Source organism: Zonotrichia leucophrys, chromosome 19 (genome assembly GCF_028769735.1).
Source record: "Zonotrichia leucophrys gambelii isolate GWCS_2022_RI chromosome 19, RI_Zleu_2.0, whole genome shotgun sequence".
Classification (NCBI taxonomy): domain Eukaryota; kingdom Metazoa; phylum Chordata; class Aves; order Passeriformes; family Passerellidae; genus Zonotrichia; species Zonotrichia leucophrys.
Window position 1 is genome coordinate 9,109,679 of NC_088188.1, and position 12,599 is coordinate 9,122,277.

Genomic DNA, 12,599 nt, shown 5'->3' on the forward strand with positions numbered 1-12,599 from the left:
TCATTAGCATATGAGATTGATTTACCACTGTGTTACGAGAGTGACCTTTCACCAGCAGATCTTTTGTAGCTATATTTAGAACATGGCAATTATACATTTACATGTTCTTAAGTTTGTTTCCTTGTCTGGCCCTTTACCCATCTGCTTAGAATATTTACATTTTTTTCCTTGTCTTTGGTCCCTGATTGCTTTGGCTCTGTGGGCAAAGGCTTCCTGGACAGGGCAGAACTGTTCCTGATTGCCCGTGTACTGATGGAAATATAAAACACTGTGGAACTTCTTCCTGAGGCCCTGAGATATTTCAAATAAAAACAATCAGCTGATGGGTTTTTTGCAGAGGGTTGGCTCCTGTACTTTGGATCTGTAAAATGAGAACTATTCCATTGATAGCCAGTGAGATGCTGGGAACACCAGAGGCCGTTCTATTCATGTTTCCTTGAAGTTAATTTTAAGCTTTCTGCTTAAAAACATGCCTTGCTTTTCCAGGAACTGACGAGTCCCCAGAACCACTGCCAATCCCAACATTTTTGTTGGGATACGATTACGATTTCCTGGTGCTGTCTCCGTTTGCGCTGCCCTACTGGGAGCGGCTGATGCTGGAGCCGTACGGCTCGCAGCGAGACGTCGCCTACGTCGTGGTGTGCCCGGAGAACGAGGCTCTGCTCAACGGGGCCAAGAGCTTCTTTAGGGATCTCACTGCAATATACGAGGTACAGGATTTGTGGCAGTTTGCACTGAAATGGATTTGGGAAAGGCTGTTTCTAATACGTGCTCATAAGGACTTATCAGGCTTGTCGGGGCTGATAGCGGCGCCTGCTCAGAATGCTATCTGGGAAAGCTGCTCCGAGGGATTTTAGGAATGGGCACTTGGAAGATAAGGGCTGTTGGTGCTGCTCCTTGTTCCCATCCGATAAACGCCACCTGGTGGCAAACCTTTGCATTGCCATAGCGTTACCTCCATTTAATTAATTAATTACATGCTTGGATTGAATGAAGATTAGAGTCGATTATTATCAACCTGGTTTTCTTGCATTTAGGAAAACGCTGACAGTAACCCATAAAATCACCATTCAACATTTGCTACTGGTGGGATTTTAGAGTTAAAATGTTACTTTGGAATATTGTAAATAAGCTGAGAGTTCTCTGCCTTTGTATGATAGCTAATTTGTGTGATATTTAGCAGCTTTTAAGGGGTTTTTTTACCTTTGCAGTCCTGCAGGCTTGGTCAGCACAGACCCATCTGTAAGTTACTGCCTGATGGGATCATGAGGGTTGGCCCTACAGCCTCCAAGAAGCTGTCAGAGAAGTTGGTCACAGAGTGGTTCTCCCAGACAGCCAATGCCAACAGCGATGCGTTCTCCAAACTCAAACTCTACGCTCAAGTGTGCAGATACGAGCTGGGTATGACCTTTTTCATGTTCCTTATTTCATACAATTGCCACTCACTCCTTTGCCATAGAGAAGAAGAAATCATGGCTTATTGTCTTATTGATTAGGGCAGTTTTCTGGTTTTAAACTATATTTGAATATGTGCAAAAATGGTCTCTTACCATCCAGCAGTGCCTTTAGGGAATGGCTTGACAGGACTTTGGTTGTCTTCTTGTATTGGTGACCTGGATTCTGTACAGTGATTTCCAGCAATTCAACACATCTGGAAAAAAGTTATATTAAAAAGAGATTTCTTGATCTTTCTGGAAGGCTCTTATGAAAATATTAGAATTTGAAAATTTAATAGAGGTTTTTTAATTTGAGAGGTAAAATGTATGCTTAAAGTTTGCTCTATTTTGTTACAACTGTAGACTTCCATAGGTGACATAACCATCAAAACAGCTGCATTATAAAATTTATGCTTTTTTCCCCCCTGGTTTTAGGTCCTTATCTTGCTTCTCAGCCTTTGGACAATTCTCTACTTTCCCAAACCAACCTGGTCCCTCCCTGCAGCCAGGCAGGCTCTGCTGTGCCCCCAGTGGCAGCCCCTGCTGCCAATGCCAACACTCCATCAGCAGCTCCCGCAGCTCCCAGCAGCAGCAGCGTGCCCGTGACCTCCAGCAGTGCCATGGCCTCTGCAGCCACCACAGCCAACTCCACCCTCACCACCACGGCCCCCTCCTCCTCCTCCTCTGCCAGCCTGGCCAGTGGCATTCCAACGAGCAAGCCTTCCTCATTCCCGCCCTTCAGCAATATGAACAGCACCACTCCTGCCTCCCTGCCCGCCCAGGCTGCGCCCGTGCCAAACGGGCAAACTGGGGGGCAGCAGCAACAGCCAACACTGCAAGCAGCAGGGATGTCTGGAGACACGGCTGCAGCACCTGCACAGCCCCATCCAGAGGTTTCTGAAAGGTAGGGAACTGCAGTCACACCTTCAGCTGAAAAATCAGCTCAGCTAACGGGAACTTTCACCCCTTCAATAAAACCCTGTATTTATTTTCACCAAGCTGCTTTTAAGGGAGATTGGAGAGTTCAGTTGTGGTGGAGCTGAACCTTTTGGTTCCAGTTGTAGCTGCAGTTCTAATTACATCTCAGTGTCTGCTCTGGAGCAAAAATAAACTTCCTTTTTTTCTTCTCTCTCTAAAGACAGGAAATTCACTAAACTACTCACTTCAATATTTTAAAGGGCTGTGGAAGGAGGGGGAGATAGATAATTGGCACCATCTTAGGGTTCTATTTTCTGCAATCAGAGTGGTGAAGACAGCTCTTACTGCAGATATCCTTGTTCCCCAGTTAAGCAATAGTTGAGCTGTTGAGCTGCTGTAATAAAGGAGGCTAAAGGAAAGAAAAGGGATTCAGAGTTACTGATAAGCTCCTATACAAAAATGACATAAAAAGACTGTTTCTTACACCACAGTTGACTCTTTCAGATTAATAATTGACAGTTTGATTTAGTTTTGAAGTAAAACCTAATCTTTACAAAACTCAGCTGTTTGTAACTGGTTTCAAAATTTCATTCCCAGCACTATGGATCGTGATAAAGTCGGAGTCCCCACAGATGGAGATTCACATGCTATCACCTATCCACCTGCAATTGTAGTTTACATAATTGATCCTTTCACATATGAAAAAAAGGATGAGAACAGCAGCTCATCCAGTTTGTGGACACTTGGACTTCTGCGCTGCTTCCTGGAGATGGTTCAGGTTCTTCCTCCCCACATCAAGAACATCATTTCTGTGCAGGTGAGCCAACAGAAACCAACAGGGCATCCCTGGCTTTGGCTGGCTTTGGGGGCAGTAACCCCTCATGGTGAAAGTTTCATTTCCTTCACAAACATGACTTACAGTTCTCCAGCTGTTAAACCATCAGGTTTCAGCTTTTAGAGCAGTTTGGGTGCTGTTAACCAAAGCTGAATTCCAAACTCATCAGTTTTAGCTCAGAGGAAATGTAGTGAGTAATGAGTGGGGTATGGGAAAGCTGCTGCTCCTGCACTGGAATCTGCAGCCTGACCCTGCTGGGCTGCAGGCAGAGCTCCTCCAGCTGCAGGACCCGTTAACACAGGGCAGCTTTTTGGATGAATCATTAAGATTCTCTTCTGAACCAACAAGTAAAATTCAAAAAGCACTGTACCAAATACTGTGTCAGAAGCCATTTAATCTGTTGATAAAACAATGATTTATTTTTTCTGCTCTCCTGTGTTCCAGATTGTCCCATGTCAGTACCTGCTGCAGCCTGTGAAGCACGAGGACCGGCAGATTTACACTCAGCATTTAAAATCTTTGGCATTTTCAGCTTTCACTCAGTGCCGGAGACCTCTCCCAACGTCCACCAACGTGAAAACCTTAACTGGCTTTGGGCCAGGGTTAGCCATGGAAACTGCTCTGAGGAGCCCTGATGTGAGTATTGTTCATGAGATGGTGGGATTATCCAGATCAGAGGAAGGTCCCTGCTTATCAACCAGCCATCTTTTATGTTGGGAATAATTTCTTACCCAAACTTCATTGTCTGTCATCATCTTTCTAGAGACCTGAGTGTATTCGACTCTACACCCCTCCTTTTATACTGGCTCCAGTGAAGGACAAGCAAACAGAGCTGGGAGAAACCTTTGGAGAAGCTGGCCAGAAGTACAATGTGCTTTTTGTGGGCTACTGTTTGTCTCATGATCAGAGGTGGCTGCTTGCATCCTGTACAGACCTCTATGGAGAGCAATTAGAAACTTGCATAATTAATATTGATGTACCAAACAGGTAAGAACCAAACTTCCATTCATTTTTAGCAAGTGTATTTTCTTTCATTCCCCTGAAGAATGACATTGGTTTTGGTGCTGTAAGAATAACTCACTTTTGTAGACTTGCTGTGCTGCAAAAGTGGCTACAGCAGATGAATATTTTCTCTATTATGTGCACATCATTTTGAGTTAAATTTCTAGAAGAGCACAGTTTAGTTTCATGTGATTCTTGAGTGTTACTGTGTGTGTGTGTTCCTGCTTCCCCATCTCACTCACTGGCTGTTAATGTCAGTTTTAGAATGTGATTAATTTAACAATCCCAAACCCCCTGAAGCTGCAGCTGATGGGCTGCAACACCAACACTCTTGGCTCTGGTGAATGTTCAGGTTAATTCAAAAATGTTCTAAACATGGCATTAGAGACTTGTTGCAGTTTTAACTTTGTTTTCCCTTCTTTCTTTCTTCTAGAGCTCGTAGGAAAAAGGGTTCTGCCCGCAGACTTGGTCTCCAGAAACTCTGGGAATGGTGCCTGGGACTGGTGCAGATGAGCTCTCTGCCATGGAGAGTTGTCATAGGCCGCTTGGGAAGAATAGGACATGGGGAATTAAAAGGTAACAGCAGCACTTGTTTTAGAGTCTAAAGCTCGATTTAAAGCTTTAATATTTCAGTAGTATCAAATGTGTCCATCCCTGTTGCTGGAAGAGAGCCTCACCAGTGAGATTTCCTCCCGCAGACTGGAGCTGTTTGCTGAGCCGCCGGAACCTGCAGTCCCTGAGCAAGCGGCTGAAGGACATGTGCAGGATGTGTGGGATCTCTGCTGCAGACTCCCCCAGCATTCTCAGTGCTTGCCTGGTGGCCATGGAACCCCAGGGATCCTTCATTATTATGCCAGGTATTTGGGAAATTCTCTCTTTTTTTAGCACAAGAACCAGCAGCTCAGGCTTTGTTAAACTGAGGGGATGTTCGGTTTCTCCCGCACAGATTCCGTGTCCACGGGCTCGGTGTTTGGGCGCAGCACCACTCTGAACATGCAAACATCCCAGCTGAACACGCCCCAGGACACCTCCTGCACCCACATCCTGGTGTTCCCCACCTCTGCCTCTGTGCAGGTGGCGTCATCCACGTACACCACGGAGAACCTGGACCTGGCCTTTAACACAAACAATGGTTTGTACTTTGGATTTGTTCTCGCCTTCTAAAGACCCCTCATCACTGTCCCTATCGTGAGAATAAACTGTTCATTCTAAGGAACTGTAGCTATGATATTTTCTGGAAAAGCCTTTCCTTAGGATTTTTCCTCCTGAGAAGCTGAGAGGCCTCAGGAACAAAATGTAAACATTGATTATCTGCTGCTGTGGAATGCAACAGGTGCATCTGGGATTGGTCTCATGTGGTTGTTTCTAATTAATGGCCAATCACAGTCAGCTGGCTCTGACTCTGTCTGAGACAGAGCCTTTGTTATTCATTCCTTTTTTTTCTATTCTTAGCCAGCCTTCTGATGAAATCCTTTCTTCTATTCTTGTAGTATGGTTTTAATATAAGATATATCATAAAATAATAAATCAGCCTTCTGATACATGGAATCAGATCCTCATCTCTTCCCTCATCCTCAGACCCCTGTGAGCACTGTCACAAGGAACCATTTCCATTTCTATGGAAAATCCCTTTGTTTCTGAATGTATTGTCATATCCTGCACATGGTGAAATTGTAGGAATTCACTGGTCTTGTTTTTTTTTTCCCAAGATGGAGCAGATGGAATGGGAATCTTTGACTTGTTAGACACTGGAGATGATCTTGATCCTGATATTATAAATATTCTTCCTGCATCTCCTGGTGGATCCCCTGTGCATTCTCCAGGGTCCCACTACCCCCATGGAGGTGATATGGGCAAGGTAACTATTGGAGTAAATACAGTTTTGTGTGTGTGTTCTGTCTGGTTTTTCTCCACCTGTAATTTCCTTTTGTGGAATGAAAGCTTTTAGATCACCTGGATATTGGATTGTCATGTCATGCCTGGATATTTCTAAATGCTCTGTGTTTCAGAAGCTACAGAAGATTTCTATTAAATTTGTTCTCTCCTGATGTGAACCCTTTGCCTGTTGTGTTGCAGGGTCAAGGCACAGATCGATTGCTTTCCACAGAATCTCACGATGAAGTAACAAATATACTGCAGCAGCCACTGGCCCTCGGTTATTTTGTGTCAACTGCCAAAGCAGGTCCATTGCCTGACTGGTTTTGGTCAGCGTGTCCTCAAGCACAAAATCAGTGTCCCTTGTTTCTTAAGGTACTGTCCTGGCAGAGACTTGAGCAGCCTGAGGGTCTGGGGGTGAGAACTGTTCTGGTTAAACCAAAGTCAGTGCATGTCTCTGGGGACAGCTCTGCTCTTGCTTCAGGACAAGCCAGGGAGATTCAGGTTTTGAGATCTGGCTGTTGGGAAGGCTCTGCCTTGCTCATGGTTTCTTCCTGGTTGTCTGGACTCTTTTTTTCCCTGGCTTTATGCTCCAGGGTTTTGTAAGAACAGGTTGAGTTCCTGGACAGAGCTGGGCTCCTGTGGGCACTGGTGGTAGAGAGGGAGGTACATAAGTGCAGTGCAATAACTCAGTTGCCCTGGGTAAAATAAGGAATAAATGAATCTTTCTGGATTGCACAAAGCATAAAAGCTGGTTTTTCCATGTTGGCTTTGCACTGTATATCTGTCTGGGTGTTGTCTGAGCCCCTTATCTCCTTATGGCACAATCAAGACACACTTGGCACATTTAAGGCTGTACATTGGTATAGAGAGAAACTTTCTGTATTACAAATCAGCATCTCTAATACTGTGCTTTGTTTCCTAATGATCCAGATAGATCTTCTGCAGCCTTGTTTGTGTCTGGATTAGCAGCTCCTCTTGGCCTAAGCTCAGCTGTGGCTTTGGTATAGGATATTATTTTGAAGAGAGGATTTATTATTTACACTAAGCAGCTCTAGATATGAAATATAAATAGACCAGGCCTATAGAAAGCAGCTGAACTTCCAAGTCTGTGTGTTATTAGACATCTTGGGCCACTTGAGTTGAGTTTTTAATAATCACTTGATGTAGAAAAGGGATTAAAAAAAACCCATATATATATTTCACTGCTAGCACTGTGCTTTTAGCAGAGATCTGTGTGAGAGAATAGAAATATTCTGAGAATTCCTGAACTTGTGGATGGCCTGAGGATAAGATTTGTTTTGGCTTGTGTGTCAGCCAGAGAAGGTGCCTGCAAGCTACAACAACATGGGGGAAGGAAATGTGGTGTAGCTGATCAGGCAGTAACTTCTGCCTTCCTTCTTCCTTCCTCAGGCCTCTTTGCACCTCCACGTGCCTTCAGTGCAATCAGACGAGCTACTCCACAGTAAACACTCCCATCCACTTGATTCTAATCAAACTTCTGATGTGCTCAGGTATTTATCACTCATCACTTGCAAAAATATTGTGCATTTCATTTTTAATGCTGCTGCAGTGAAGCTGCATGTTTGTTTTTCCTGCTGTTTGTTTTTTTTCTTTGTTCAGCTGATATCCCTAGTGCAGACAAATTGCTGTGCTTTAAGTGATTGTCACAGAACAGTGGAATAAAAACCAAACATCTCTGAACCTTTCTTTAAATAACCAGTCTTTGAAAATGTTTGAAAAACAATGAATTCCTCAAACTAAAGGAGAGTTTGAGTCTAACAGAAAAGACAGAAATAGTTAAACCAGAATATTGCACAGCAGTCTTGTGGAAAATCTGAAGTGCTGAAGGACAGGAGCCCAGACCCATGTAAACATGGGATGCTAATTGAGAAAACAGCAGATTACTTTTCCTGTTCTGTTTTTTTTTTTTTTTAATGTGAACCTCTTGGTATGAACTGAGAATAGACAATTACAATGACAATTTTCCACCAAAAGCAAGTTTAGCTCTGAACTGCTGTAATCATTTGGAAGACATATAATTTCTGAGTGTTGGCAAACCTATTTAATGTTTTTGATGCCAAAGAAGGTGGATTCTAGTAAATGAGGGCTGTAAAATCCTGGTGAGAAGATGTGCTGGCCTGACAGAAGGCTGTTTGTTTTTCAGGTTTGTTCTGGAACAGTACAATGCACTCTCCTGGCTAACCTGTGATCCTGCAACCCAGGACAGACGGTCATGTCTCCCAATTCATTTTGTGGTGCTGAATCAGTTGTATAACTTTATCATGAATATGCTGTGATCTTCATCTGAATTTTGCAAGACAAAAATGAGGAAAAGGGATATTTCACTGCAGGACTAAGTTATAATTCTTCTCAGTGCAAGATGTTTGTGATGGGGTATGAATCTTGTTACTTCCAGCAAATATTGTTCTGACTTGTGAGAGGGGCACCCATCTTGCTGTCCTTGAGTCACTGACTATGGGGGACGCTTCAGAATGATGATCAGAAAGTGTATTATAACGTTTTTAGTAGCAAAATTAACCATTTTCCCCAGCCACAGTATTTGTGAAGAGTAATGAGCCATAGTACCCAGTCATGGTTAATGAATTTTAAAAGCATGGAGATGAGAAGAAACACGAGGAACAATTAAGTTTCAACCTATGGCTTCAGAACATCAAGATGTTCTTGTATTGGATTATAGTACTTAGTATTCAAAAATGCCTGCATCTCTTATTTATTGTAAGTTTTTAAATGTATAAATTGTCTTATATTTCTTAACCTCTTTTATAAAAATTTTCCTAGAAGGTTTATACTGCCTTCTTGCTTTAAAGCAATTGGTCTAAAATATATGTAATCGTCTTAATTAAAAGTTGCAGTAGGTTGCTTTTAGAGTATTATTTTTTTGTAAGGGGTGGGTGGGGACAGTAAATTTGTATTGTCTTGATGTACAGTTTAATGGGGATAGAGGGGTTAATGTCCATACCATTGTGTGTGGGGGATTTACAGCTAAGCTGTAGTTGCAGAGTACATGTACAGTAATGAAGTTCACTGTGTTTATATAAATTGAAAAGGTACCGGGTCTTACAGCATTTTATATCACACCTTTCCAGAGTAACAATGGCAATATATAAGTGATATTGTAGGTGGTTTAACTTGTAGTGAGAATAACATGAATAAACTCTTCAACTCAAGTTTGTGTTATGGTTCAGGGCTGTGGCTAGATTCTCAGATCCACTTCCAGGACACGAGTTTAATATCACAAGAACATCTCTTGTGCATTGTTGCTCCCTGGATATTCTTGGCACTGTGCTCACTGCATTGTTTGCTTCCACTTTTGTGATGAAATGCCAGTCTGAGGCAGAACACACAGAAAACTCTGACCTTATCCAAAGTCTCCTGCCAGGCTGAGATTTAGCCCAGCTCTAGCCATTTTACAAATGCAAAAATAGTCAATCTTGACTTTAAGATTGGTGTGTGTTTAACTAAAATGTGGTGTATATAGATTCTCAGTGAATTCTGGTATTCAGATTTTATTCCACTAGTAAAAAAAAAAAAACAGCACGAAACCCTGAACATTTTCCTTTTCCATGTATTTTTGGCACTGTGGTGAAGGTCCCAAGTATCAGTGCATGGCCTTCCCCATATCCCATTTTCAGGCTCTGGCTGGGGCATGTGCCAAGGAGGCTTTGCCCTCCCCAAGGAAGGGACTGACAAACCACAAGGCTTTCCTAAACGTCCCCCTCTATCTACAGTCACCATTTTTTCTCAGTAGTTTCCTTCCTTTTTTCCTAGCACATGCCAAATGTCTGTGGCTGCTCTAAAATAGCCCCTACGGGTGCTGAAGAGCAGCTGCAGATGCTTTTTGTGGGTTCCTTATCTGACTGCCAGATGAAAAACTGAACTCCTGCAGCGCTCCCAGGAGCCTGTCCCAATAACCCAAGTCCTGGGTCTCAATATTGTCTGTCTCGCTGGTTTAAACCTGTAAAGGAGCAACTTTTAAGATCCATTTGTGCACCTGCTGTTAACCCCTCTACAAGGAAGAATTTGCTTGCATTTACCAAACTTACTGTGCTCATGAAAATCTGGTTTTGTAAATGCAAAAGACCTGCCTGAGGTGATTTTTTTTTTTCGTATGAACAGTCTCACTGAATCGTGTACATACAATATTAGCAACTTTTTTGGTTTTGTATAAAGAAGTTGTACAATTGGTGATGAGAATTTTCAGTCATTTCTTCAGAACAACATGAGTGCAATCAGAAGTTAGCATATTTTGATAAATAGAGTAAAAAACTGGGTCTGTCCATGACTTTATCTCGGTAATGCACCGCAGATTAAACGGCACATTATTGTCTTACAGAAGGGTTTGCTCATTTGGTTGGCATTTTAGATGTGGAAAAGTGCTCCTAAAACTGGAATTTTCAAAGTGTATGTCCTTTTTCTTTTGAGCTTTGTCGCTAAGTGGTCATTTCTAACCCTGGCTCAGTTAACCGAGCTCCAAGGGCTGGGTTTTGGTGTGGCTTTGTTTTGTGTTCAATCTGAACTTGTATTCCTAAAGGTAAGTGAATCAGCTGCCTGAACGTTGGTGTAACTGTATTCTGTTACCTGGACCAGCCTTCCCTGTGAAACTCCTCCTGTGAAAGCTGCCAGTCTCCCACTCCTCCCCCCCATCAAATGCAATTAAAGTAAATTATAATATTATAACCACTGTAAAAGACTAGAAGGGCCATTTCTGGAGTGATAGTCACAGCCGGCAATGTACATATCAAACCTGCCAGCACCACGGAGCCAACTATTATATTGGGCATACTTTTTTTGTTAGCTACTTTAATTTAACTATTTTAAGTGCACATAATAGCTGGTTTATAAATAAAATTGTCAGAATCCAAGAAGTTGAGGTTGTTTAGCAAGTACAAGCTTAAGTAGTTGAAAATTTCAGCTACAGATTTTCAAAATGGCCTTGCAAGAAAATGTTGTTCCTGTCAGTGCTTTAAGTAGCTGTGGAGGTTTATCTCTTTCAAGGAAAGAAGAAGCTGAGATCCTTCCATTCCAATTAAAAATCCATATTTTAACCCAGATATTACTGCATTTAAGCCTTTTAGTCACATTTGACTCACTACTATTTGGATTTGGTTTCTGAAAACCCTGTTGCTAAGACCAGCAAGGCCACTAGCTGTACTTGTAACAACCCTCACATTTTAAAAGGAGCTGTAACATTTAGATCTTTCTAACATTCTCTGAAATAATTAAAGATAAATGGATTTATATTTAAATCCTCAGCTATGTTCTTACTTAGCTGTCAGTTATGGCGCAGATTATTGTATTTCTATATTTACCTCTGATGGTAATTTTAACTTTGTGTGTTGCTATGAAGACTTGCCGATGTCTTTAATCAAGCACTATTTGTTAATACTGTAATATCAAAATATTATGTTGCATTATTTTAAAGCTTTCAAGAATAAGAGTAAAACATTTTAAAAAAATGCTATTGCACCATATAATTTGCTGCACAACAGTACGGCACCGCATATCAGTCTGTTGGGATAGTAATGCTGCATCAACCTTGTTTTCATCTGGGTTTCATTGGAGAATTCATTCATGGGTGACATTGTACAACGTTACTGTCTTGCAACCTCCAGCTGGGAAGGTGATTTTGTTTGTTTTATTTTTTTTTAATTTTTTTTTTTTTTTTAAGTAAAGGGCCCAGGACTATGCTTCATACTTAAAGGGGTTTTTTACTATTATTTGTGGGTGTACTTTTTATTTTCAGTGGAGTAAAGCTTAATTTACAGTAAAACTGGATTTGGGACCTACCACAATCCTCAGGGTCACTTTTTCAGGATGTTACTCATCGAGCCTTAGGTTTTTCCGAGTCAACTGGACGTGAGGACCTTGCCGAGCGCTGCCTTGGGCTTGTGATGGACATGGCGCCCCTCAGCACGGCCGGACACAGCGGGAGCCGCTCCCGCGCCCTCAGGGCACGGCTGGACACACCGGGGAGCCGCTCCGCCACCCCGCTGCCATGGCTGGACACACGGGCAATCCCAACACCGCAGCTGGACACACCGGGGAGCTGCTCCGACACCGCGCTGGACAGGTCCGGGAGCTGCTTCAGCGCCGCTCTGGCGTGGCTGGACAGGTCAGGGAGCCGCTCCCGCCGCCCTCAGGCACGGCTGGATGTGCCCGGGAGCCTCGCACAGCCGCCGCCATGTGCCCTCGGCCGAGCCGCCGCCGCATTCATCGTGACAAAACACAGCAACAAAAAGCGATTTAAGGAACAAACACTATTTCTGCCGAATGCCATAAACACTGAGTTGTACAAATTGTGATCGAGGAAATGAAGAAAAAAAAAAAAGGTTTATACTTTTTAAAAAAACAAAAAAATTCAAATGGAATAAATTATTCATGAAGCCTTGATTGTGCTGTGGGTTTATTGAGGGGGCGGGCAGGGCGGTGCCCCTCAGCCTTTCCCGCCTCTCCCTTTCCGCCCCTCAGCTCTCCCCGCCCCTCGGCCCTCCCGCCGTGACGTCACTTCC

General features: G+C 43.0%; 1 protein-coding gene across 1 annotated transcript in view; it reads left to right on the forward strand.

Annotated features, from left to right (window-relative positions):
- Positions 1-12,480, forward strand: part of MED13 (mediator complex subunit 13) — a 62,124-nt gene extending 49,644 nt beyond the window's left edge. The window contains exons 18-30 of the mRNA XM_064729071.1: positions 487-710; positions 1,212-1,401; positions 1,872-2,340; positions 2,952-3,171; positions 3,634-3,825; positions 3,953-4,176; positions 4,625-4,767; positions 4,890-5,048; positions 5,138-5,323; positions 5,901-6,049; positions 6,268-6,441; positions 7,480-7,580; positions 8,234-12,480. Coding sequence (XP_064585141.1) covers positions 487-710; positions 1,212-1,401; positions 1,872-2,340; positions 2,952-3,171; positions 3,634-3,825; positions 3,953-4,176; positions 4,625-4,767; positions 4,890-5,048; positions 5,138-5,323; positions 5,901-6,049; positions 6,268-6,441; positions 7,480-7,580; positions 8,234-8,366 — 2,564 coding nt within the window. The 3' untranslated portion in view covers positions 8,367-12,480. The remainder of the gene's footprint in view (positions 1-486; positions 711-1,211; positions 1,402-1,871; positions 2,341-2,951; positions 3,172-3,633; positions 3,826-3,952; positions 4,177-4,624; positions 4,768-4,889; positions 5,049-5,137; positions 5,324-5,900; positions 6,050-6,267; positions 6,442-7,479; positions 7,581-8,233) is intronic.
- The last annotated feature ends 119 nt before the right edge of the window (positions 12,481-12,599 follow it).